Source organism: Drosophila rhopaloa, unplaced genomic scaffold (genome assembly GCF_018152115.1).
Source record: "Drosophila rhopaloa isolate 14029-0021.01 unplaced genomic scaffold, ASM1815211v1 contig_150, whole genome shotgun sequence".
NCBI classification, from domain to species: Eukaryota; Metazoa; Arthropoda; class Insecta; order Diptera; family Drosophilidae; genus Drosophila; species Drosophila rhopaloa.
In genome coordinates, this window is record NW_025335029.1 from 2,525,667 (window position 1) to 2,549,710 (window position 24,044).

At 40.0% G+C, this 24,044-nt stretch overlaps 2 protein-coding genes across 18 annotated transcripts; one reads left to right on the forward strand and one right to left on the reverse strand.

Moving 5' to 3' along the window:
- Positions 1–99: 99 nt before the first annotated feature.
- LOC108049394 (E3 ubiquitin-protein ligase Nedd-4) lies at positions 100–18,850 on the reverse strand. 17 transcript variants are annotated; one of them, XM_017130551.2, is made up of 20 exons: positions 18,726–18,850; positions 17,918–18,144; positions 8,151–8,233; positions 8,009–8,090; positions 7,399–7,437; positions 7,157–7,326; positions 5,963–6,113; positions 5,765–5,901; positions 5,386–5,485; positions 4,434–4,618; positions 4,006–4,267; positions 3,846–3,929; positions 3,210–3,317; positions 2,819–3,056; positions 2,576–2,700; positions 2,370–2,511; positions 2,154–2,310; positions 1,802–2,095; positions 1,341–1,739; positions 100–1,264 (listed from the first exon to the last, which is right to left on the reverse strand). In XM_017130551.2, exons 2-20 carry the CDS (start codon positions 18,110–18,112, stop codon positions 1,162–1,164), a joined length of 3,054 nt encoding a protein of 1,017 aa, XP_016986040.1. In that variant the 5' UTR covers positions 18,113–18,144; positions 18,726–18,850; the 3' UTR covers positions 100–1,161. The 17 variants fall into 17 exon arrangements, with proteins under 17 accessions (XP_016986040.1, XP_016986043.1, XP_016986042.1 ...); XM_017130554.2 differs by having other exon boundaries at positions 5,963–6,110; positions 7,166–7,326; positions 18,535–18,850; XM_017130553.2 differs by having other exon boundaries at positions 7,166–7,326; positions 18,535–18,850.
- Positions 18,851–19,080: 230 nt separating this feature from the next.
- LOC108049412 (enhancer of mRNA-decapping protein 3) lies at positions 19,081–23,797 on the forward strand. Its single transcript, XM_017130590.2, has 5 exons — positions 19,081–20,023; positions 20,433–21,344; positions 21,400–21,560; positions 21,623–21,707; positions 21,763–23,797. Exons 1-5 carry the CDS (start codon positions 19,467–19,469, stop codon positions 22,088–22,090), a joined length of 2,043 nt encoding a protein of 680 aa, XP_016986079.1. The 5' UTR covers positions 19,081–19,466; the 3' UTR covers positions 22,091–23,797.
- The last annotated feature ends 247 nt before the right edge of the window (positions 23,798–24,044 follow it).

The window sequence follows — 24,044 nt, forward strand, 5'->3', positions numbered from 1 at the left end:
AGCCAATTTTAAGGTACTGGCTTGATCTAAACCAATAACATCTTAAATAAAAAAAAACCGAAACAAATTTAACTTGTTTAATTGAAAAACAAGTCCAGATTTTAATTACTTAGCTGTAACCATTTTTATTGGTATTTTTTCTCAGTGTCGCTCTCTGACTTTGAAACAGAAGTTCCAGTCCTCTCTTTCATTTCTTAATTTGATTTTAAAATTTAATTTTGATAGACTTCCGATAGGTCAATAATCATATTATCATATAGGCCTCCTTTTGCAGAGTTTCTCTTTCGCAATAAACATTTGGAATGTGTGTCTGTATATAATTAACATTTATACAATATACATTGATTGTATTTTTTTTATATTAGATTTCTTTTTCATATATATTTAATGTTTGTCTTTTTATTTAATAGTAAAGAGCGACTTTTACGGACTAACATTATAATTATTATGAATACACATACAGTTATACAGAATAGAAAATTTAATTTGTTTAAAAATATGCGACCATCAGATTACAAATATTAACTTGCTATAGTTTTTATATTTTTTTCTCGCCTTTAGGTATTTGCTGTGGGCATGTATAGATGAATAGCGCATAAAAATAACAATTATAAAAAGGTATCTCTGCATATACATACAAGATATACTTTGACTCTATAGATTTAATAGTTAGTTTGGATTTCTCTCTTCGCACATAGTTTGTAAAACGTTCTCAACTTTTTACAATTGTCGGCAATGTAATAAATATATTTATAGATAATTTGGACTCTTTGTTAGGTTCTTGTGGTTCACCATGCGCAGCTTTATTTGGATCCGTCTCTCCTCAGCTTGTATAAGTTGTATGCGTTGTGTGTGAGTTTTGGCGCCTAGATAAAATACATACGAAATAACACTAAACTAGCAAAAATGATTATAATACAAAAGCAAACGAACAAATAAGTACACGATCTGCTGGCGGTGCTATTCCAAGTGAATGCAATGAGGTTGCGGTTATGCCGCTGATTTCGCTGCTGCTGCTGCTGCTCAAGTCGTTGTTGTTGTTGATCTTGTGGTTCTTGTGATGTGTGTAATCGTTGTAGCTGCTCTTCCTCCTGGCGCTGCTGAAACTGCTGCTGCACCTCCAGCCAAAGCCATTCGCTTGCACTCCCGTTGCCGGTGTTATTAATCAACTCCAGCGAATCCTTGGCTGCCCTCGATGGCCTTGATCAGCTTGTCCTTCAGCTGCAGGTATCCCTCATAGGGCGGCAGGTCCAGGCGATTAAAGCTGTGGAATAAACTCGTTAGCGAAACATTTTCTTTTAGCCTTGGCGGGTGTTTCCCCCAATCGACCCGCATCTCACCAGGTGTGTGCCCTTGGGAAGTTATTGGGTGTGCCCCACTTCTCTATGGTGAACATCTGGGGGCCATTGGAGCCATACAGCTCCTTGAAACCGTTCATGGGCACTCGCGACGTGCCCGTCACAAACTGAAGCAGACGCGAACGCATCTCGTTAGAGAAAGATAGCACCGCCCGCCAGAACCACTGGATTATCATGTGATTCATATGGTAGTCGCCCTTGTACAGAGTATTCTCGCGCCAATCCTTCACGTCGATGTTCTGTATTCCGCACATCAGCAGCTCCAGCTCGTGCTCGTCGAATATCTTAATAAGATTCAGGGGGATAATCGACCCAAAGCCGTCTAGGAAGGACGACATTTGCTCCTTGACACGCGCCACAAAACGCCATTCAATAACGAGCCTAAAGGGATTGAAATTTCGTTTTTAACATTTGATGTCACTTGAATTGCTTTGCTCACTCACTTAATGTATTCATCCTTGTTGTCATTGGTCACGTCTATGTTGGCGCCGCCCGGCTTAAGTTCGTGCTGGCTTTTTTGGCCGAAAACATCCTCATCCAGGCAGAAAGTTAGTTCCAGGATGCGCGGATCGTTCTCCTTGATCCACATGAGCGAGTTATAATACTCGGTGTCCACTGACTCCATGTCCTTCAGGTCAATGGACTTTTGGAGCATCATCTTGTAGAATGGACGAATGAAGAAGGCATCCAGCAGCTTTCCATGATACACAGCCATGCCCGCAATGCGGCCAATGAATCTGAGATATTAAACCAACTCTTAAAACCAGGCTTTTCTTTTAGAGTTAAAATTCATACTTAAAGTAACTCAAATGCTCCTCGTTGCACAAACCGCTGCCATTGTTTATCTGCAGCGTATAATTGTCCATGGCCGAGTACTCAAAGAGTCCATAGTACGGATTAAACATTTCTTTCGATAGTAAATAGAACCATTCCCTAGCGAGGCCACCATAGTCTGAAATCCAAATACATGTCATTTAGTGGTTATATACCGATTGAAGCGTGTTTACTTACCCAAGCCAGTCTCCCCCTCAAACTCTACCCATAATTTGGTCTTTAGTAAATCGGTCTTGGTCACCGAACTAATAATTCTGTACGAATCCTCCAGAATCGATGTACGACGAATACGTATTTCAAATTTATTTGGTACGTTTGTCTGAAACCAAGATTCAAGTTAAAAAAATGTCCAAAGCAGAAGACGTAGATTTTGAAATACTTACAGGCTTCCTAATATGACTCTTGAAATATTCGTATTTCTGCTTGTAATCTCGAGAGTAGGGCACGGCCTGTCCGGCAATGTTTGGATTTGACAAACGTGGATCTTCCCACTGCGTGGTTCGCGTGTCTGCAAAGAGAGTTTATTTGAATTAATTGTAAGGTAAGACAAAAACAGCTTAGTATTAACTTTTACAGAAGCATTTGTTTCAAAACATATTTCCCAATTATTCCCGTAATTAACTTACTATGATCTATATAGAACTCGCGTCCATCAGTGTGCACCCGCTCTTCCCAGCCCTCCGGCAAAGGACCCAAGTCGTCTTCGACGCGGCGCGTCTGATTTGGCATAGGGCTGGCCCTACCGTTGCGCGGATCAATCCAAGTGGTCCGCCGGGAGGCGTGGTCAATGAAGAAGGTTCGTCCGTTAGGAGCCACCTGCATCGACCAGCGCGGTGGAAGGGGTTCCTCCTCGCCACCAGCATTCTGCAAGACAAGATCACCACACAACATTAGTCACATTTCCTACTATGCATTTGGAAATTATCCTTGGCACATGCAGATATTGTATCTCGAACACAATTTACGTTTTCGTGTGCATTAAGGATGGGCAAAAAGAAAGAGGGGAATCCACATTACTTGTTCCATTGGAGGCACAGCCGCGTTGTCTTCCTCGGAATTGCGTCGTGTGGACGGAGCTGAGATGTCGGAGGGATTGTGGCTGTCTGTGTGATCGGTGTCTTCATTCTAGTCGTTGGTGGATTGATTATTTTATTCATAAATGTATATGGATGCATTGCGTAAATATTTTTTGTTTGTTGGTTTTGGAAGAAACAGAAAAGAAGTGTTGATGAAATTAAAATTAAATTCTCAAATTGAAAAATCTATACGAACACAAATCAAGGGGCACATGCAAACATAGAAAAGATTAAAACTAATTGATTAACGCAGGTCTTAGCTGAAACTATTATAACAAGAAGCTGCAAATTAAAGCGGTATGAGGGATAGTTTAATTGGTAACTTGGGATAACATGCAACATAGACACACAGATGTTAAGGGGCAATTGGGATGGACTCGGGTTTGCTTACCGCACCGCCGGTTGAAATACCCTATGCCACAAAACAAACACAGAAACGTGAGTTTTTCTAACACTGACAGATTTTGAGACGCCAAATAGTTTAGGTTTTCCAACAGACACGAACTAACAAGAGAAGACAACCAAGTTTTTTAGACTACAAGTGCAAAGATTCGTGTATGAATGGCAATGTGCTGACCAATGGCTGATGTTGCTGGTGTAATTCAAGTTGCTGGTGTCGCCCCTGATGTTGCAGCTCCTGCTGACGATGATCCACATCAAGCTACAAGTTAAATGAATGATGTGGGTGTTTGTTTTTTTTTCTCTGGGATATGAATGTGTGCTTAAGACTTGCTAACCAATATTCTATTCTGCTGTCGTTGCTGTTGCCGCTGTTGATGCTGCTGGATGTGCATTTGCATCTGCTGTCGCCGCCGCTGCTGCTGTCGTTCCATACCGCCGGCCATGTTGTCCACGGCCCGCCGCGTCAACAGGTTGGTTAAAGCTACATCCGGCACTCCGGGCGCCTCCCGCACCGGTCGCAGGTCGTTCTGCAAACTGGTTGCTGAGATTTCGGGCTGCCTATGGGCGACGGGATGTCGCAGGGAATTGTAAACAAAACTGAGTTCATGAAAGATAGAGCACAACGGATGGCGATTAAGAAGCTGGCTGCGAAGTGAAGGAGCCTCGGGAAGTGGGTTTCTTTTTGGGTACGGACAAAATACCGACAGGAGGCTTGGGGATCGTTTTGGATGGAAGCTGCTAACGCTTAGCGAATGATATTAACCTGGTATGTTGCACTGTTGGATCTGTCTGTACGCCCTCTTGGCCATTTTGCATGGGAAATCCATTGTTGTTCGTTGGTGTGTTGGGTGGTGAGATCGTTGTTAGTGTGGTTGCATCTGTTGTTGGTGTAGTTGCTAAGCCAGCAACATTGTTATTGTCCTCTAAGCTATTTCGACTGATGGTGTCCTACGTATATACAGGGATTGGTTAATGATGATGGGCACTAGACGACTATAAATCTACAATTCTAAGTGGATTTAAGGAAAACCTAACAACGAAATGGTGCAAGTTTCTACAGCACTATGCATCTTGCTTAGAAACTTAAAAAAGAGTGCCCATACGACTAATTTCTTATCTAGGAACTAGCGATAACCTTAATCGTAGTCAGAAACTTTGAAATTACGAATATGCGTCTTAGGTACAAGTTCCTATCGAGTATATCACAAGTTTGCGCGCTTTGGAATGTGGCTGAGGTCTGATCTGGGTCAGGAGTGGGAGCCTGCAGCTCCGCATCATCCTGCTCCTCATCACCTCCATCCTCCTCGGCTTCCTCATTGTCATGCATTTCGCCGCAGTGCAGACAATTGGCCTGATTATTCATGAGATCCATATTCTCCTCCCCATTCTCAGCCACATCCTCATCCTCGCTGCTCCCCTCGCTGACCAGAGTCTCCATGTGAGCAGCGTTCCTCGACCTCTGTGTCTTGTGGTTTTATTATTGGGTTAGTCGGTTCGAGTGCGTTGGGTGTGTGCATTGTGTAATGGGTTTGTGTTTGATGTTGAAATAAGGAGATCATGCACAAAAATCAAGTCAATTGCTCATCACACATGCATTATAAATAATTATAAATATTTGATTATACATTTATTGAATTTTACAAAGTTTCCCGGTGGTTAACCAACTTAAATATAACCCCGTTTAAGGAATCCCAGATCAAGGCATTTTCACTTACCGCCGTACGTCCGGACTCCGTCTCGTCCACACTGATGTGAAAACGTCTCTGGAAATCCGAGGCCAACTGGTCAGTGGATTGACTACTGTTGCTTGTTAAGCTGCAAGAAGATTATAATGATTAGTGAAAGGAAAGTTAAACACTAATAAGATGCAACCTCAATTAAGAAATAAACGATTTTCACAGAGAGAAGATTTTAAAGTAATATGTTTAGTTTACTATACTATTTTAAACGCTTTTTACCTATATAACTAACTAACTAACTTTAACATCTCAACAAGTTTAAATGAACTAATTGTTAAAAATTGTTTAAAAAAAGTAGAAAGCGAAATCAGGTAAAGGTTTCTGATGATTTAAACTCATTGCCCTTCCAACTTACATAGTAGGCCTCTCCCATTGCGTTGTCCTTGCCGTGTGATTCACATAGTAAGTGCGCCCATTGGCATCCTGGCGGTCCTCCCAGCCAGCGGGCAGGGCATCGTGGCCGCCAGTAGGAAAGCTATTATTATAGGGGTACTGTCAAGGGGGAATGCCACACGATTATTATTTGCATTTCAAAGGGAACGAGGATACTCACCGGCTGGGCTGAGGTCTCAACGGCACTGGTGGCGTCCACGTGCTCCCACCCGCCATCACTGTTGTCGCTAGATGGCTCGCTCTGCTCCCGCGTCTCCCGGATGAAGGCGTGGTAGATGCGCAGGGTGCCCTTGATGCGGGATTTGGCGCTGCTGGGCGGGGGCAGGGGATAAGGTAAATATTAATGAGTCAACAAAACAGGTGCACCACCACCAATACCAGGCCCACATGGGAGACACACAAACGCACACGAGTTAAAAACAATAAGTATTATACTAAGCGTTAACTAAAAATAAACTCGACAGCAAAAACACGAATGCAGATACAAGTTGAATACTATGGATTACGAAGCGTTTCACAACTTTAAAGCCACTGCCACTTTCACTTTAATAACTGTCCCTCGTTAATATGATGTGATGATAAGAACGCAATTTGTCGAAAACACTCATCGAACTTAATCAAAAAAACTGTAATCGAATATTTCCGGTGTGAAAGCGAGTGAGTCACTTTAGCAAGGGTTCAAAAATGTGTTTGTTTTAGAAGAGTTTAAAAATATTTTATCAGGTTACAAGGTAAATTGAGATTGATATATAATTATACAAAACTATTAGACAATAGTTAAATGTCAACAATATAAGTAGTTAAGTGTCTGTTATGACAATTAGTAAAGTATTGAATGGAGAATAGGGCCAACAAATACTAGCAGTCACAAATGGCTTCATTATTTTTTTTCATAATGTATCTTGCAGTGTCATGCGGTCTTAAAGTTGTGAATAGCAGCGAGAATTCAATTGAAAAGCGATTCTATTCTAGTCTAAGAGTGAGTTAGGTGTTCTACTACGATGAAGTCGAATACGTTTGCAAATTATAATTGCAATCGAAGATTGCACTTGGGCGGAAGGGGCGTGGTGATAAACAATAAACAAGGTGAGGCCGTTAAGCAAAAAACACGAAAACTCTATAGCACTACAACAGAGTCTCTACAGGTTGGGGACAAGATAATCAAGATCTTAGCTCCTTCACCAATCTCTATCACATTTATAATTCTGCCTTAGTTTTGGTTATAGGAAAATATTCATTGAGCTTGTCTTAGACTTTTTTGTTGGTACATAACTAGATTTTATGGCTATGTAGTTGTGTGTAAATTAACTGAAATTAAAGAAACAAAATCAAACTGCAAACGATATAAACCTACCCTACTGACCTGCGCGGGCGCAGAGTGTAGCTTTGGTCGCCGATGGTGCGGCCCTCCTGCTCGGTGGGCAGATTCACCAGAGTCAACTCGACCATTCCCAGGAAGTCGTCGCGTGTCAGGCGATTCTCGTCAAATACTTGAAATACAAGCTTATGCTCAGACGGTTTAACCTGGTCAAACGAGGCAAGAACAATCAATTAGGATGGGGGCGAATTATTATATCGGTTTGCTAGTTAACTTACTCTGAATATGAACTCTTCGTTCCAGATTGGGTTCAGGGTCTGTGGGGTAAGAGGTAAACGGAATTAATATAAGTTTTCCTTGAATTCGAGGTCGAATGTTTTGTTTGTTAAAATGGCACAAAAGTTATCTTTAGGAATTATAATAGAGAAGGATGAGTACAAAAATGAAAATTTCGCAAATTCGATGGCTTTTATAAAAGAGGAGGTATATATTTAATTATAAGTTATTAAAATCTATCTCCCATCTGCTAGAAAAAAAAGGAACTCATAAATACTTGAATTCCGCACTTAATTCAAACCATACAAAAGTCTAAAAATTAGTTATCTCAAGAGGTTCTCTGCTCCTTGGAACTGTTTATATACATGTCTAAGATTGCCAAGGTAGATATCTAAGCCTTAGTCATTGAGCCCACACGATATTGATAAGCATTGTGTGGTTTACATTTGTAATAGTGCCATCAAGGCCAGAAAGAATTCCCAAAGCTACTGTTGCACCTTCCAAACAATGTGGCAAATAGCTTTAAACATAATCGATAAGATAAACTCCTCCAAAGTTGCCCTTGTCACCTAACTTAAGATGGGTTAATGCTTTCAGGAGTATTATGCTTACCTTCTTTTTGGTTTTCGTCAAAACAGAGTCAATATTAATATCACCGACGATTGTGTTCAAATCGATTCTGACATACGGGTCGCTGTGGGAAAAAGAATACATTTTAATTATATCTGATATAATTGGCAGCCGATTCACTTACCTGGCGCCAAATATATCCTTTTTGGCTAGCGACTGGCCGCCAAGCACAACAATTCGCAGGTGACACGAGTCGCCAGAGTCGTTCTGAAAAAGGGGCAAAAAATAAAGAGAAAACAGGAAAATTAGTAAAAATAGTCGCCACACAAATGAGACACTTGTGCACGCTTCGCTGGGGAAAAACAGTGGACAGGAATTCAATGCCACAGAGGAGCTGGCTGGGTCACATCGAAAATAAATAAGCCACAGCAATGCCATAAGCCTAGCCCACGCGGCGTATGCTTAATGCCCGCGATTACGCATACGCCCAGTGTGCCCGCCTCGGGTGAAATTTCATGCATTTTATAGTCGACATTCCGCTCGCACATAAGTACTTCATAAACGCTCTCTGAAGGATCTGCATTATACATTCGCGTGCATAATTGTTTTTTCATTCGCGGCTAGATAATTTCCATGACCTTGACACAAGCACACTGCCACAGAAAGGGGCGTGGAAGTTCAAGAGAGTCATCAAGCAATTGTCTAGTGCAGAGAATGTGGCCCAAACTTGAGCTAAATTGCGTGTTGTGATTCATTTCGGGCCCCTGGGCTCTCGGTCTAGAAATGCGGTTGCGGCCCAGTTTGCAGTTGGCATTCTCGTTGAAATGCCTGCCACACAAAATTTTAGGCATCTCTCTAAAGCGAATTCTCATATCTATGTATATATGTAAATATATTTGGTGGCCAAATTTAAGGGGCTTGAGTACAGAATTTGGTTAATTGTGCCACTGTTTGATGCAAGACTTCAAAAATCCTCTAATTAATTTTCAATATTAATGTATACGATTATAATAGGTTTGTAAATGAATGTAGCTCCAAATAATGAATACAACCATTTAACTTGCTTTAATTAGGGTAATATCAAATATACTTTTGATTGCGTTTTCGATTCGTTTATCATTTTATCCATACTGTCCAAGTAAACACATTTTCCATTTTCCTTTTGGAGCATACTTATCCGATTTAAAATTTTAATTAGTCAGAGCCTGGAAGCCACGCTATTTTCCGTGTACCTGTGAGCAACACCATTAGCTCACGGCACCCCATTCTGTGAGATCTGTGAAGCAGTAAACTTTCTGCATTCCTGGAAGTTAAACAAAACCCATTTTATCTACTCATCTCGGCTAAGAGCCAGCACTTGTATCCATTAAAAGGCTTTCCCATGAAATATTCAATTTGCCGACATTGTTTATAAAGTGAAGAGCAAACCCAAATCCCCCACTGCCCCTGGTTGTTGGATGACCAGACGGCGCCATATCTATATGCGAACCCCCTTGTATCAGATATCAGAGGCTCGCATGTTGCGGCTTGTTGGTGGCCATTTGACCCTGACTGGGTTGGTTTTTTAGACTCTATATTACATGTGCCGTTTCGTACACTCTCTGGGGAAACTATTCCATTCTGCTTCTGTTTTAGTTCCGTTTCTGTGACGGGTTGTATTTTTATTTATTCGCAGCCAGTTCCGCATTTTCCATGAACTTGTGCTATTGATTTTCACCGCGTGGGGCTGTCTCTTTAAAATAGCTGCGGCTTTTCCCACTTGTGCAATAATTAAATGTACAGAGAAAAAAATTTTAAATTTTAATTTCATGAATTTGATAAAAAAAAACTTGTTTCAAAGGTACCTTAGGGAATTTGTTTATGAATATTTAAAACAAAATAAATTAATAGAAGAACCAGTGTTCGTTACCTTATGATCTTATGAATATGGATAATACAAATGCTTTACTGAAACGTTTTCAATTGAAATGTATACTTATTTCTTTTTTGCTGTTCCTACATGCTAATAACTATAAAACTATAATGGGGTTAATACCATAAATCGTTTATTTTATCGGCACAGAGCTAAGCTAATGCGCAATATTAAACGCCAGATGCCCTGTTGTCCGAACACAATTATTGCCTGCACAAAAGGTCCAATCAATCAGCCTAAGCTGGTGACCTTGGAGTCGAGTAATCCCCCAAGGCCTTTTGCAGGATCCTTTCACATGCCTTCAGTGGCTAATGCAGCTGTCACAGTTCCCTTTCTTGACTGAAAGACTTCCACTGAGCCACGTCGTAACTGGCATTAAATTGATTTTTAGCCATTAAATCTGGGACCGAGGGAAATTAGCTTAAAACGGTTCTTGCGGTTTAAGCCTGTTTCGCACTGGATTGACAGGGGGCGGGACGATGGTGTGCGGTCGGGCAGAAAAAGCCTTAATTAAAAGGGATGTCCGAAATAATGATTCGGCTTTGCATTGTGCTGCACTGTCATTTCATCTTCCTTTGATTGACTGGCATTCATTAGAACTTCAAAAATGTAAAATTTCAAAGGTTGCGTACGCTGTTCCTGGTTTAGTTAGTATTGATTCCAAATTTTTTTTTTTATATAATAAAATGTTACCTATTTTCACAAATATTTCTGCCATTTCCCATTTGCAACGCAGTGAAGGAGACATTTCCGACCCTATAAAGTATATATATTCTTGATCAGCATCACCAGGAGAGTCGATCTAGCCATGTCCGTCTGTCCGTCCGTTTCTACGCAAACTAGTCCCTCAGTTTTAAAGCTATCTGCTTGAAACTTTTCCAAAAGTTGTCTTTCTATTGCAGGTAGTATATAAGTCGGAACGAGCCGGATCGGGCCACTATATCATATAGCTGCCATATAACTGAACGATCGGAAAAGCCATAACTTTGGTGTTTTTATACCCGTTATTGTATTCGTGCAAAAGTATGTAACAGCTACAAGGAAGCGTTTCCGACCCTATAAAGTATATATTTTCTTGATCAGGGTCACTAGCCGAGTCGATATAGCCATGTCCGTCTGTCCGTCTGTCCGTCTGTCTGTCTGTCTGTCCGTATGAACGCTGAGATCTCGGAAACTATAAAAGCTAGAAGATTGGCATTTTGCATGTAGATTTGAGCAGTTCCTACGCAGCGCAAGTTTGTTTCAAAATGGTGCCACGCCCCCTCTGACGCCCACAATCGCTTATATTTTAAAAATTTAAATATTTCGGAAAAGTAAAAATGCAGTTTTTTTGTGTTTATCAATACCTATCGAAATGTAGAAGACATTTTTCAAATCGGACCATTCGTTAAAAAGTTATGCGTGATCAAAGTTTCTATCTCCATCTCCCTCGCACTCCCTTTAGCTGAGTAACGGGTATCTGATAGTCGGGGCACCCGACTATAGCGTTCTCTCTTGTTAAAGTTAGGAAGTTGGGACTTTTTATGAGTATTAAGAATGCATCATATGAATAATTTTGGAGAATATAATTTATAGAATATGCTGCAAGGGTATATCAACTTCGGCTCCGCCCGAAGCTAGCTTTCCTTTCTTGTTTTTATTTTTAATTCTATTATGTGTTGGGTGACAAAAGTTATTAACTATCCCGGATGTTTACGCGAAAATACATAAGTTAGCTGAGCGAGAGATAGCAACTAAATATTTAATAACCTTATTTAGAAATCTCTAGACGCAGGGTATATTTGCTAACAATTTTGTTCATTTGTTTCATAAAGAATTTGACTTGGGCAATTGGTTTGTCAATTGGTTCTGCAGTACAATTATTAATCACGAATCTCACTGATATGGTTTCGATTTTCTTGGCTACCGGAAAGCTGAATTCGTAGAGAATTTCGGTTATCAATAGGCGCAAAGCCAAATGCTCATTATCGGAGTTGGCAAAGCGTTGACTTTTGGCATTTGGATGACCATGTGACATACAACCAGCAAGGCGCCCTTCCGCCGTCCATCATTCCTATCACCACTTTTCTCTGCTCCACAAACCATTTCACATTTGCCTTAGTTTTCTTACACTTTTATTTCCGTGCCAACTGAATGAATAATGAATTATAAAAATATATATGTGAATAATCATTCAGCTGTGCGCTGATAAGCAAAAGCGAGAGAAAGAGGAAGCATTGTTGGAAGTCGAAAGAAGTCAAGGCGCTCAACGAAAACCCATTTCTGTTGCTCTTAACGTTTCGTCTGCTGTTCAAACAGGCTTAAACGAAATGCAGATGGGAGATAATAAATTCCAGTCAACAATGAAATTAAACAAACTTGAATATCAATTGTTATTTTTAATGCGCACAAAAAGCAGTAGAAAAATCCTACCATTCCAAAAAGAGTGTGGCCTAAAGCCTAGTCGTTGCCATTAACCTAATTGATTGGTTTACGCCCTTCAGTTGTTATTATTTCTAGATGTCAATGCAAATTCATTACACAAATTGACACCCTACTCATGCATCTGGGTTAGATGATTGATACTTCAAGATTAATTCTTGAAAATCTAATTTGTTAAAGAATTTAACTACTAATTGATAGTTATTTTAGAAAAAAAACCAGCAGAAATTAAGAATATTAAGAACTTATCCAATTAATAAGGAATGACGTATATGTCAAAAACCTTTAAATCTATAAATATACTGATGAAATGCGACAATGATATATCATTGTCTATGACGCTCATAAGTGCAGAAAGAAAGCTTCTGTTATCGAAAAGATAAATTATTCTTTAATTCGCATTTTTTTTATTTAATTGATTCGGGGAAAGGTAATTTGCGAAGAAAGAAAGACAAGTTTGTCCTTCTATTAAAGGGTCAAAAGCCCCGCAGATCTTTCCAAATTTACGTTTGATTAATGAACTTTACACATAAATATGTATTTCTGTATAAATAAAAATCTATACGGCCAATCTAACAATAACAACAACAAAGTCTAAATTTAATTAGAATAGACTAAGAAACCATGCCTCATAATTTCATTACTTGCCTCTCCGATCACATAAGATACGGCTTTATATTTATCCGTAAAATCTCAATAACCAGGAGGCCTTGAGCCGGAAAATCTCAAGAGGTATGTGAATGTGGAGAGGAGGATTACACGAAGGGGTGGGATGGACGGCACGTGAGGCACATCAAAGGCGGCTCAATTAGCGGCTGAAGAAAATGAGCACACTCACACAGAGGCTCGAACATTTGCATATGTACCATTTTCACGTACTGGTGAGAGCGCGGCGAAGAGAGGCGCTCCTCTCGCCAGTTACTTACATCACTGCTATTCAAGCCATGGATTTGGCCATCTTCGCTCGTCACCGATGGCGATGTGGTTGTTGACTCGGCCATTTTTACTCTGATGTGGATTTAGATTTCGATTTGGATTGCGACTCCGATTTTGGCTTTATTCACTGCCGATTTTTCTTCCTCTGTTTACGTTTTCGGTTTGTGTTAATTTTCGTGCACGCCTCTTAAACTAAATTGAACAATAAATTGCGAGGGTTATAAAAAGAAATAAAAACAACATGGAAATATATGCCACTTCAGGTGGGTTAAAACTGCACAAAACAAGTTGGTCAGAAGGAATTTTATACTCTTTCAGCCTTTTTGAGTTCTTTTTTTCGATTTTCACTTTTTGGCGCACTCAAGGTTTATTTTGGTATCTCGTCGAGCTTTTGATTTTTTTCTTTTTTCAGTTGCAAGCTGCAGACGGCCACAAAAAAAAGGGAACAGGTTTCACAACAATTGCCGTTTTGTTTTTATTGTGCTTATTGCGTATACGTAATGTTGGTTAGGGCCAAAAGGGGCATGGCAGAATCAGGCTTCACATTCCCAGTCGGCAAAAATTTTTGTTTTTGCAAGCATGACTAATAAGGAGCGTCCGAAAAATGGCGAGAGAAATTAGAATTTTGTATGTTTCTGATTTCGTTTTTAAGATTTCTCGGTTTTTGTCGAGCACAAACTGTTGCTTTCCGACACGTACGTTTATTTACTTTTTTTTTATATAATTAACACATTTCAGGGGTACGGTGCAATAAATTTATCTATATAATACACTGCTGTGTGTGTGGCTGTACCCTCTATATTTATAATTCAATTATTCACTTATTTATCTTTTATTAACGGCCCTAAGCGATGGAAACAATAACAACAACAAACGGCACACCAACACTATTGCGAAAACATGTTCTGCGTAAATGTCTGCCTCTCTCGCTCGCTCCCGCTGCGAGTGTGTGTGCGGTGTGAGTGCGAGCGGAACAGCAACAGCAACACTTGTCGGCAGCCGCTGCACGAAACACGGAACTTGGCGCTTTGGCGTTCTAAGCTAAAATGAAGGCAGCTCTACCGAATAGTGTGGCCAGCGCGGGAGCGTCCCCAAACGTCTGCCCTAATGCAAAGCTTTTATTGCACCAGTGTGACCAAGGGTTGGAAACAGACTTTTAAGAACAGAAAACATTATTTAACAAGCGGCACCGGCACAAATTCTTTTACACATGACCTTTAGAATCTTTAGAACTTTTTGGTATTAAATATCCGCGTACTCTAAGAAGAACACTTCAAAGCCTTTCTAAGCTGGCTCAGTTTTTCCTTCTACGACATTATAATTCCCATCGGGTTCTGGCAGTGTTTGTAACACCATCAATTGGTGAGTAAAGCCTAGTATCCAGATCGACAAACGATTACGCTAGCGTAAAAACTTTAATCTTTCCAGTGTGACCAAAAGTTTGAGAGTTCATCAGATTTAAGCGTGCTATGGTCGTACTGTCAATCAGCTGGGTTTGTTGACAAGCAGTTAAAATTCAAACATCGTATTTGCGGGAAAAGCCTTTAAAAGATATTATCAAATACCTTGGCATGACAAGTCTGCCGCTGTACAAAGAAATTAAAAACAATACAATTTAAATTTAACAGTTGTTTTTTTTAATGTACTGATAATTATTTGCTAATTTAAAGTTCATAGCTGCACCTTTATTGTGTTTTTTCGTACATTCTGGACCTAAAAACATTTTGCTCTGACAAGAGGCATCCCAGATAGTATTAATGTTATTTTGTCCTCACATATAAACACCTGCAATCGACTTTTGCGAGTTTTTTGAGTTTTTCCTCCATTTCTTATAATGTTCAGTGAGAAGCGCACGCCAAAAGATTAAATTTTTAATCTTTTCGCTAGGGTTCACGTTTCCGCAGACTGGCAACGCTATGGAATTTTCTGGTATTTTTTTCGTCGATCAGGAGACCGACGTGAAAAAAAGGCCCGACGAAAAGTGAACGCCAGCTGTTTGCCTCTCGCTCTCTCTCATGACTGGCGTACGGTTTACGTCGAAGTGGATACTAGGCTTAAGTCGATTGTGATCGAAAGTGACTATCGAGACTGACTTCACTTATCACTTATACTATTTTGTATTTTATTTTAACACTAAACCGAATTGACAGAATTTTTAAATTAATCAAAGCAAATAAAAATATGTTTAGGTCTTGCTTGCTAATATTTCCTTACACTCTAATTTTTTGAAAAAGTAATTTTTAAAATATATATTTTTAGCAAGGTATAAAATATTGTTTACATTTTTATTTTTAAAACAATTTAAAATTAATAAATTAAAAGAAGTAAAATACCAAAATTAAATCTGTAAACACACTGTTCAACACTACTGCTGAAGCTTTTAGCTGGTGGTGAAAAAGCTTTTCAAAATTACAGCTCTTACAGCTCTCTCTCTCTGTATCTCACTCCCCCTTTTGACAGCTGCCAGCGAACAAGTGTCCAAAAGCAAAACAAAACAAAAACAGCTGATCGCATGCGGCATGCGCTGGTGTGTGAGGAAGTATCTGTGTGGGCGTAAGTATCTGTGTGAATACGGCTGCAATTTGTATTTGTAACATTAAAATTAGGAATCCCCATTTCCCATTAACATTTCTCGATTAAGTAGCTCATCATCAATTATAATTGACACTTGACTGCTGCCGGCACTGCTGACGCAACGGATCCAAACAAAGTTAACTGCTTGTAAGTGACCAACTGTTGACTGATAAGAGGGGCCATTAAGGCAATTCGGTGGGCAAATTGTGACGTCGAGCGCTTAGGCAGATGCGTCGATTGGGCGACGTCATCAATCGCCGACTGACGTGCGGATTGGGGTAAATAAACCAAAGAACCCGGCTCAATTAGCGGGTCTACGTACTTCCCCCCTCATTCGGCCAGGAATTTCTAACCTTTCTGACAACGCTTAAATAAGTTAGGCAAACAGAATTTGAACGCCGCCAATTTACCTCTTATTATGTTAACACACAGAAAAAAACCAATGCCTTATTTTATGTATTTTTCATTTATCTGTTTTTTTAGTTAATTTCCGTTTTAAATGTTTGGTTATTTTGTAATTTACTTTTAATTTTGGGTATTTGAATTTAATGTATCGTGGGTGTTACTCAATGAAAATAAATGATTAAAACTAAAGAAAACCCAAAACACAATGATTTGAATAAAACAAAATTATATTGCAACTAATTTAAAAACATTTGTTTCCTTTGGAATGTTTGCAAATATATTATAAAAACTTTTATTTAAGTAATTGTTAATAAACTTAACATATTTGACTTTTAGTTTTTCTCTATGGAACAGATCCCAGAAAATTTACGCACTGTAGTCATTGAAAAGGTGGCGGCCAAGAATGGTGTTGATAAATTCAATTAGGTCGGAAGATGCCGATGACTGCTCAAGTGGCTCGCATCTTTTGGCAAATTAAGATAAATAAATTAGTTTCCGTTCGGTCTGAGATGCGAACGAAGTATTTGTTTACACAAGTGAGCAAAACAATAGAAGCGAATTCTAGGCGCTAAATAAACAACAGTTAAGGCCGATTTATTTGCATGCGGTTGCTTATTCAGCAATTTTCCGCAGTTGGGAAATTGAAAGTGAAGAGATGTTCAAGCAATTCTAACATCTTAGTTTGTTTAAATTTTTTTCTTTTTTATTCTTAACTATAATATCCCATTTTCGGCATAAATTGTTGTTGTCATTATTTTAGGTGCCCTTAAAATATATTATATATTTATACAACACAATGAAACAGCTTATTATCAGTGTTTCTAAGTTTTCAGAATGATGTCCCGCACTCTATTGAAAACGGCGAAGCACCTGAATAAGTTATATTTTAGATACTTTGTGGATTAATTCAATATGTGACGTAATCGACAACCCTAATATGTGTTAAAATATAATGAAATGAAAATACCCTTAAAAAGCAAATTGTTTTGTTTTAGTTCCACATAATTAAGTAGTAGCTAAATAATATCTGAACTAGGGATTGGGTAATAGGAAATAGATATGGGTTTCCCCCATCCGATGAAATTTTGGATCCCCTATCTTTCCCACTATATACTTATTTTATCACCCATACGCTGGTGGAATCTCGAGGGCCCATCTACACGACTCAGCTGTTTGGCAAGCTGCAGATTAGATTAGCAGTGAAAACATCATAAAAATAGAAACATGAAGCACTGATAAGGAAAACCAAATCCCCCAGCACCTCCTCTTGATAAATTCCTTTTCTATTTTTCCGAAAGAAAATAATTTTGGATACCATTTCGAAGATATCTTCGATCGATTACAGGTTTTCCCTTTTTAAACATAAATAAAAATAATTATTTGGCAGCCAAAAACCCATCTATGATTTATACGATGGCTCTGATAAGATAAAATTTAAAGAAGTTTCCTTTTAGCTCGTCATCTTTGTTTTTTCAAATGATATAAACGTATACCTTAATCATTTATCCCAAAACAAATACCCATGATACAAGTTTACGATATTTGTATTATTTCAAACTTTTAGCAGCTTACAAATACCCATTTCTCTTAATTATTGTAGGAATTTCTTCGTTGATTCAATTTTGATATAACTTTTAATAACAAATAAAAATCAGGCGAATACCGAATGATCTTTTAGTCCCTTCAAACTTATGCAAGCTTACCACTGCTGCCAACGATCGACGTGGCGTGTGTCCATTGCCGAATTCCGGGCGCGTTTGCTGTTGTCCTGCAACAGAGGCCGCCCGCCTGCGGGGAGGTGGGCGTGGCACATCGACTCCGGCCGCCGATGAGGAGGCGGAGGATGATGGGGCGGGAATGGCCGAAGCGGCGACCAAGCCGCTGGAACGTGCCGACATTGTATTGTTGTTGTTTTTATTTTAATATACTTCTGCAAAGAGAAAGAGAGGGGGTGGAGAGGGGTCAATATGTGTGTAAGACGGAAGTGCAAATTAAGCGGAAAAAAGACACGAGTGGAAAAGAACAAGTAGAAGAGGAGGCTGCGACAAGGTGACAAAAGAGAGAAGGGAATAGAAGAGAAGAAATGAAAAGAAAAGAAAAGCGAGCAGACAACAAAGACGGCAAACAAAGTGCACAACGGTACTTGTGCTAGATGCCATCTCTGTCTGCCGCCCTGCCCCCGTGTGAGTGTCTGTGTGGGTGAGAGAGCACAAAAGCCAAACATTTTCCTTGATAATTAGCCAAGCGCGAAGGGTTCAACGCCATTTCTTCTTCTACCGTTTATGGTTAGCATAAAGTTTCGCCCAAGTTTTCCACTTACGTTCAGACACACACACACGAGGCACTATAATTTAGCCCGATTTATGTATATATTTTGCACTGGTATGCGTGTGGGTTCGCCTTTATTTCACTATTTGCGGAAAATCATCACGTATTTTTCACACGGCGAATTATGCACTTATGCACTATTTCTGCGATTTATCATTTCAACCGCTGCAGCGGCTTACATGCCTTGGTCGCCGATGTCGTTCGGCTTTGTCGGCCTATATATATTGCACGCGAGATCGAAAACAGGAATTTAACACCAGACAGGAAAACCACACAAACGGCTAAAAATCGAGAACAAAACTGCCAGAGTGACCGTGTGTGTTTACCCATAAAATACCTCACCACCTGACAGCCTTAACAGTTAATTGAAAGTCGTGTTTAAGGTTATAAAATCTCTTGTACGGGTTATTTTAAGAATTTTACCATTATAATACTTTTAATTTTCAAAAAATATTAGTGATATTATAATTTTTTTTACCACTAATCGTAATTTGCCACGCAGAGAGTTTGGTATTTACTGCAAATTTTCCCACCACAGACGAACGGCCACACGGAAGCAGTGAAAATCCCAATGAAACGAGAAATCTAATAAGTTTTAGCCTAAAAGTGTTGCAATTGTTGGTGCATTTAACGATTTAAAGTAAAATAATTCAAAACACCTAGCCGCATAGTTAAAAACCCCCATAACACCTCACATCGAGCCATAAAAACACTTAAAAATCAACGGCTGTGCAGCAGCAGGAAGAAGAGGAAGAGAGGTGCGTGGTGCGTAGTTAGTGCGAAATTGCGTATTAGGAAAGAAAACAACAACAAGCAGGGCTGCGAAAGCCAGCAAACATTTTGAACAACAAACGTTAGCCAGCGAAGAACAAACAAACCGAACATATTGTCGCATCTGCAGTGGGAGTGCCAAAAACTGGTTACATGGGTCCGACGGATCAAGACTGGATCGGCTGTGCGGTGTCTATAGCCTGCGACGAGGTCCTGGGCGTTTTTCAGGGCCTGATTAAGCAGATCTCCGCCGAGGAGATCACGATCGTGAGGGCCTTCCGAAATGGTGTACCGCTGCGCAAGCAGAACGCCGAGGTGGTCCTGAAGTGCACGGACATTCGCAGCATCGATCTCATCGAGCCCGTGAAGGAGGAAATAGATGGTCACACGGCCCCGCCCCCCGTGATAAACAAACCAACGCCCGTCAAGCTGCCCCACTTCTCCAACATCCTGGGCAAGCAGCAGCAACTCCAACTCCAGCAGCAGCAGCAACAGAAGCAGCAGTACCTGGAACAGGATCAGGAACAGGATCTGCCATCGACGCCACGGTCAAGGTGCAACGGATATGGACAAGGAGCGGCAGGTGCGGGAGGAGCAGCCCTAGCCGCATCGAGTTCTTCGGGGTCACGTGGCAACTTTAACTCGGCGCTCAGCGATAAGATGCACCAGCTGAAGCTCATCGAGACCAACGGCTCTAATGGCACCCGAAGGTATTGTGGCCCTTTTAATGGTTGGTAAAATTCAGTCCAGAGTAGCCGTAACCCTATGGAAGCTTTTGAGATTTATTATCTATTTTTCCTGGTAATTTTCTAAGAATCATAGTTTATACATGTTGCCAGTTTCACTTGATTAAAAATGTTTCAGTTCAAATCAGCTTATATATGGAAGCAAGTGAAATAGGTCAATTAGGCTCTGTCCCTTCAGGTATATTGTAAAATAATGAGTTAATCGAATAAAAAATATATTCGACATGATTTCTTGAACCCTACTTTTATATATTCTGCAAATTTTATTTTAAAGTTTGTCATTTATAATGATTCTCAATCTACAACTATACATTTAAATATGCGTCCTTTTTTAATACTCTCATATAACATCTATCTTTGATTTGCCACATAGAACACCGCAAACATCTCGGGCGTCCAGTGCCCAGCAGCAGCCGCAGATGTCGACGACTCCTAACAGCGTGGCCGCCTTTTTTGGCAACTTGATACCGCCGAAGGTTGAGGTGAAACTGGGCGCCTACGTGGCCAACACGCGGGAGAGCTACTGCAGCAGCAGTGGGGAAAGCGGCGAGGCGGCTGGGCTGTCATTGGGCAGCAGCAGGCCCATAGATATCGTCAGCAACGGAGATGGATTTTACAAGCAGCCAGCAGCCTCCAGCTATGGAAATGCAAATGCCAATGGCAGAAAAAATGGCAACGTTAACAACAATGGAATTGGCAACGGAAACGGCTCTTACACCAATGGAAATGGCAACGGCAACGGAAAAAACAAGCGAAATAGGGTACGACGGGAAAGCAGCATGCGGCAACAGGTGCAGCTTACTTTTGGCAGCGAGGCGGACGATCCACTGATCCACGAAGACTTCGATTTTGAGGGAAATCTGGCGCTGTTTGACAAGCAGGCCATTTGGGACGACATCGAGTCGACGCACCAGAAACCAGACGAGGTGCGGCAGGTAGTCAACCACCATCATCACAAGCCGGAGCAGAAGTACCGACACGACGAGAACATCTTGGCCAGTAAGCCGCTGCAGCTGCGCCAGATCGAGAGCATGTTCGATGGCGGCCAGGACTTTGTGACAGATGACGGACTCATTATACCCACGATTCCGGCCTACGTTCGGAATAAGATCGAGATGAGTGCTGAGAAGGCGGGCCTCTCGCTGCAGAGGCAGATTGATATATTGGCACGCGGGGCCAGTGACCTGGCCATCACACTGCTGGGCGGTGCCAGACGTTTGACGCCGGCCAACAATCATCAGTGGCCGAAGATAGCCATCATCTGCGATGGCGTCAAGAACATGAGGTGAGCTGGTTTGAATTTGCATGCAACCTGAAAACTAAGAGTGCAATCTTTGCAGAGCAATTAACATTGGAGCAGCCACTGGTCGCCAGCTGGCATCGCATGGTCTCACTGTACTACTGTACGTGGAGCAGGCCAAACTGGTGGAGCATAACAGCAGCAGCGCTGAGATTTCCTTGTTCAAGGCAACCGACAATGTCATAGTTCACTCAGTAGATGGTAAGTATTCAATGTGCCATGTAAATAAACCTACCTTAAACTTATAATCAATTATCTTATAGCCTTGCCCACGCCAGATCTTGTGATATTATCGACTAACACCGCTAATTTATCGGATGCGATCAGGTTATGGCTCGGTGTAAATCGGTTAGTGTTAAGACTTTAAACGCTAAAGTCACCTTAACATTCGTTCCTTTTTTAGCGCTTCGGTGCTTGCCGTAGATCCGCCGCCGTGTGGCATAAATGAGGTGGCTATCAAGTACTCAATTCTACCCATACTACCATTGAATGGCATATCAACAGCAACAGCATCATCATCTTCTTCGGCTGCTGCCACACCAACGCCCATTGCCAGCACTTCGGCAGCAGCAGCGGCTAACAAATCAGCAGCAGCAACATCAACGAACAATTGTGGCAAATTGTATTTATGTAATCTAGGTATACCAGATAAATTCTATCGTGATTGTGGCATTAAGTACAAAAGTCCCTATGGACATAAATATGTGATACCGATTCACTCAAAGGACTGAAACAACGACAACAAAAACACAAACACCAACATTTACAACAGCAATCAAACTGCAACATCAGCAATACCAGCAAACCATTTAAACAAACAGACAAGCACACACAACAAAAACAATAACAATGACACACCCGCACACTTGTGATGATCATCAAGTCCAGTTTCCTGTGAATCTAGCTCTTAGTAGTCTTCTCATATATTACTCAAATTAATCATTTTGTTCTACGGCGCGTAAAGATTTAGTTTTTAGGTTAGTTCATGCATCAGCCCTTTAAATAAGTCTAGTTATTATATCTATTTTTCTGAATTAATTCAAAGCTGCCCCGGGCAAATGCCAAACTATAATTAGTTTTCAACACCCTTTAGACTATTTTTTTTATTTCATTTCTAAAACCACGCTAATTTTTGTACAGCCCTCAGTTCAGAAAACTAGTCCTGCATTTACAAGTTTTAAAAGCTTTAGTTTAGGCACACGCTATACAAAATTTTCCAAGCATTCAATCCAAACTTCAAAACCCCATAAGAATAATTAAACAGATGCTATGGCCTTAATTTGAATTGTAATTCCCTGTCCTTCCCGCAAGTGGTCTTTATAATCGTAATCAACAAATCAGGCGATAAATTGTTTGTAAATAACTATACAATTCTATGGGGAAAGATAAGATCATGTTAATTATTATCAAGTATGCGCAATAAATGCCAAATTCAATGTCTAATTTTAAGCATAAAATCAACAGCAAAAGCAACAACTATTGTACGATGTAATAAGGAAAACAAATCCAAGTATAAATCAAATCATATAGTTAAGTTAGTTTCGTAAGCATCAAGGGTTTAAACGATTAACAAACAAACTATAACAAACAAAACAACACTGATAAAATGAGGAACACTTTATATTATATATAGACGTATTTAAGATGTGTCTTTAAGCAAAACTAAAAGTCGAGAGCATAATTTTTTACCCATCGAATACTAAAGAGAAAGAAACCACAACACAATACATATACTCTAAACTGTAGAACGATGAATTTTATATAAGATTAAATCCAATCTAATAGTGCAAAATTTTAGAAGGTTGCGACTCAGCAAGGCAACCAAAAACTCAAAACAAACAACCCAAATGAAAACTACTTGTTGTATAAATAATAACTATAATTGTAAAGATAAAAAACACGTAGATTCTAAATTCCAATCATGTTGATGATCATCTGCAAATTCAATTTCCAAAAACCATCAAATTATATTGTAAAAGAGAGTTGAATGCGGATCAATCCACCGCAAGGCGGGTCCCGCAGTGACTGTTTTGTGTTAGGAGTAGAAGAGATGACCAGACTTTAAAGGGATGTTGGTGGAGAGCGGATGAGAAGGTTTTCCCAATACCACAGCAACAACTACAGATTTCACTACCAAACGAATAGACACCAACACAAAGAAAAACAACAAAAATTCAGATTTTGAAAACGCTTAAAAATTCTAAAAACATATATTTTCGGGCCAATCGAAATTGTTAAACAAAGAATGAAAACCTAATTTTAAATTTATACATAAAAGACAAAATTGTACAGAAAATTCTCTTTTGGAACAAAAATCAAGCAGAAAAAAGATAGCGGATCAAAAAAAAAGAATACAAAATGAAAGTCCTTTCCAAACGAAACAGCAATATTTAAAAATACAAACAACACCGAGAAGCCTTCTCATGGAAGAAAACAGACTTTTCAATTGCGTTTTTATTTGGGGTCAAACGTGATGGGTCTCAAGGATCCCTATCAGAAGAGTCCTTAATAACAATGTTACCCTGAAAGCCTGAAAGCCAAATCCTCAATTGTGGGAGGTCCGATTAAACGCATCCCACTATGATATTATCATCTTGTCTTACCTGGTGAAACACGTTTTCATTACGGTAATAAGGCATTATGTTGAAAAATGCCAGGTAAGCGGTTGACGTTTTGAAAAAGATA

Excerpts from the sequence above, each read along its gene's own strand:
- LOC108049394 (XM_017130551.2), bottom strand. The coding sequence starts at position 18,112 with ATGTCGGCACGTTCCAGCGGCTTGGTCGCCGCTTCGGCCATTCCCGCC. Across the intron at positions 7,438-8,008 it reads TGACGAAAACCAAAAAGAAG|ACCCTGAACCCAATCTGGAA; the intron begins GTAAGCATAATA and ends CTTACCCCACAG. Across the intron at positions 7,327-7,398 it reads ACGAAGAGTTCATATTCAGA|GTTAAACCGTCTGAGCATAA; the intron begins GTAAGTTAACTA and ends TCGTTTGACCAG.
- LOC108049412 (XM_017130590.2), top strand. The coding sequence starts at position 19,467 with ATGGGTCCGACGGATCAAGACTGGATCGGCTGTGCGGTGTCTATAGCC. Across the intron at positions 21,345-21,399 it reads GATGGCGTCAAGAACATGAG|AGCAATTAACATTGGAGCAG; the intron begins GTGAGCTGGTTT and ends CAATCTTTGCAG. Across the intron at positions 21,708-21,762 it reads TTATGGCTCGGTGTAAATCG|CGCTTCGGTGCTTGCCGTAG; the intron begins GTTAGTGTTAAG and ends TTCCTTTTTTAG.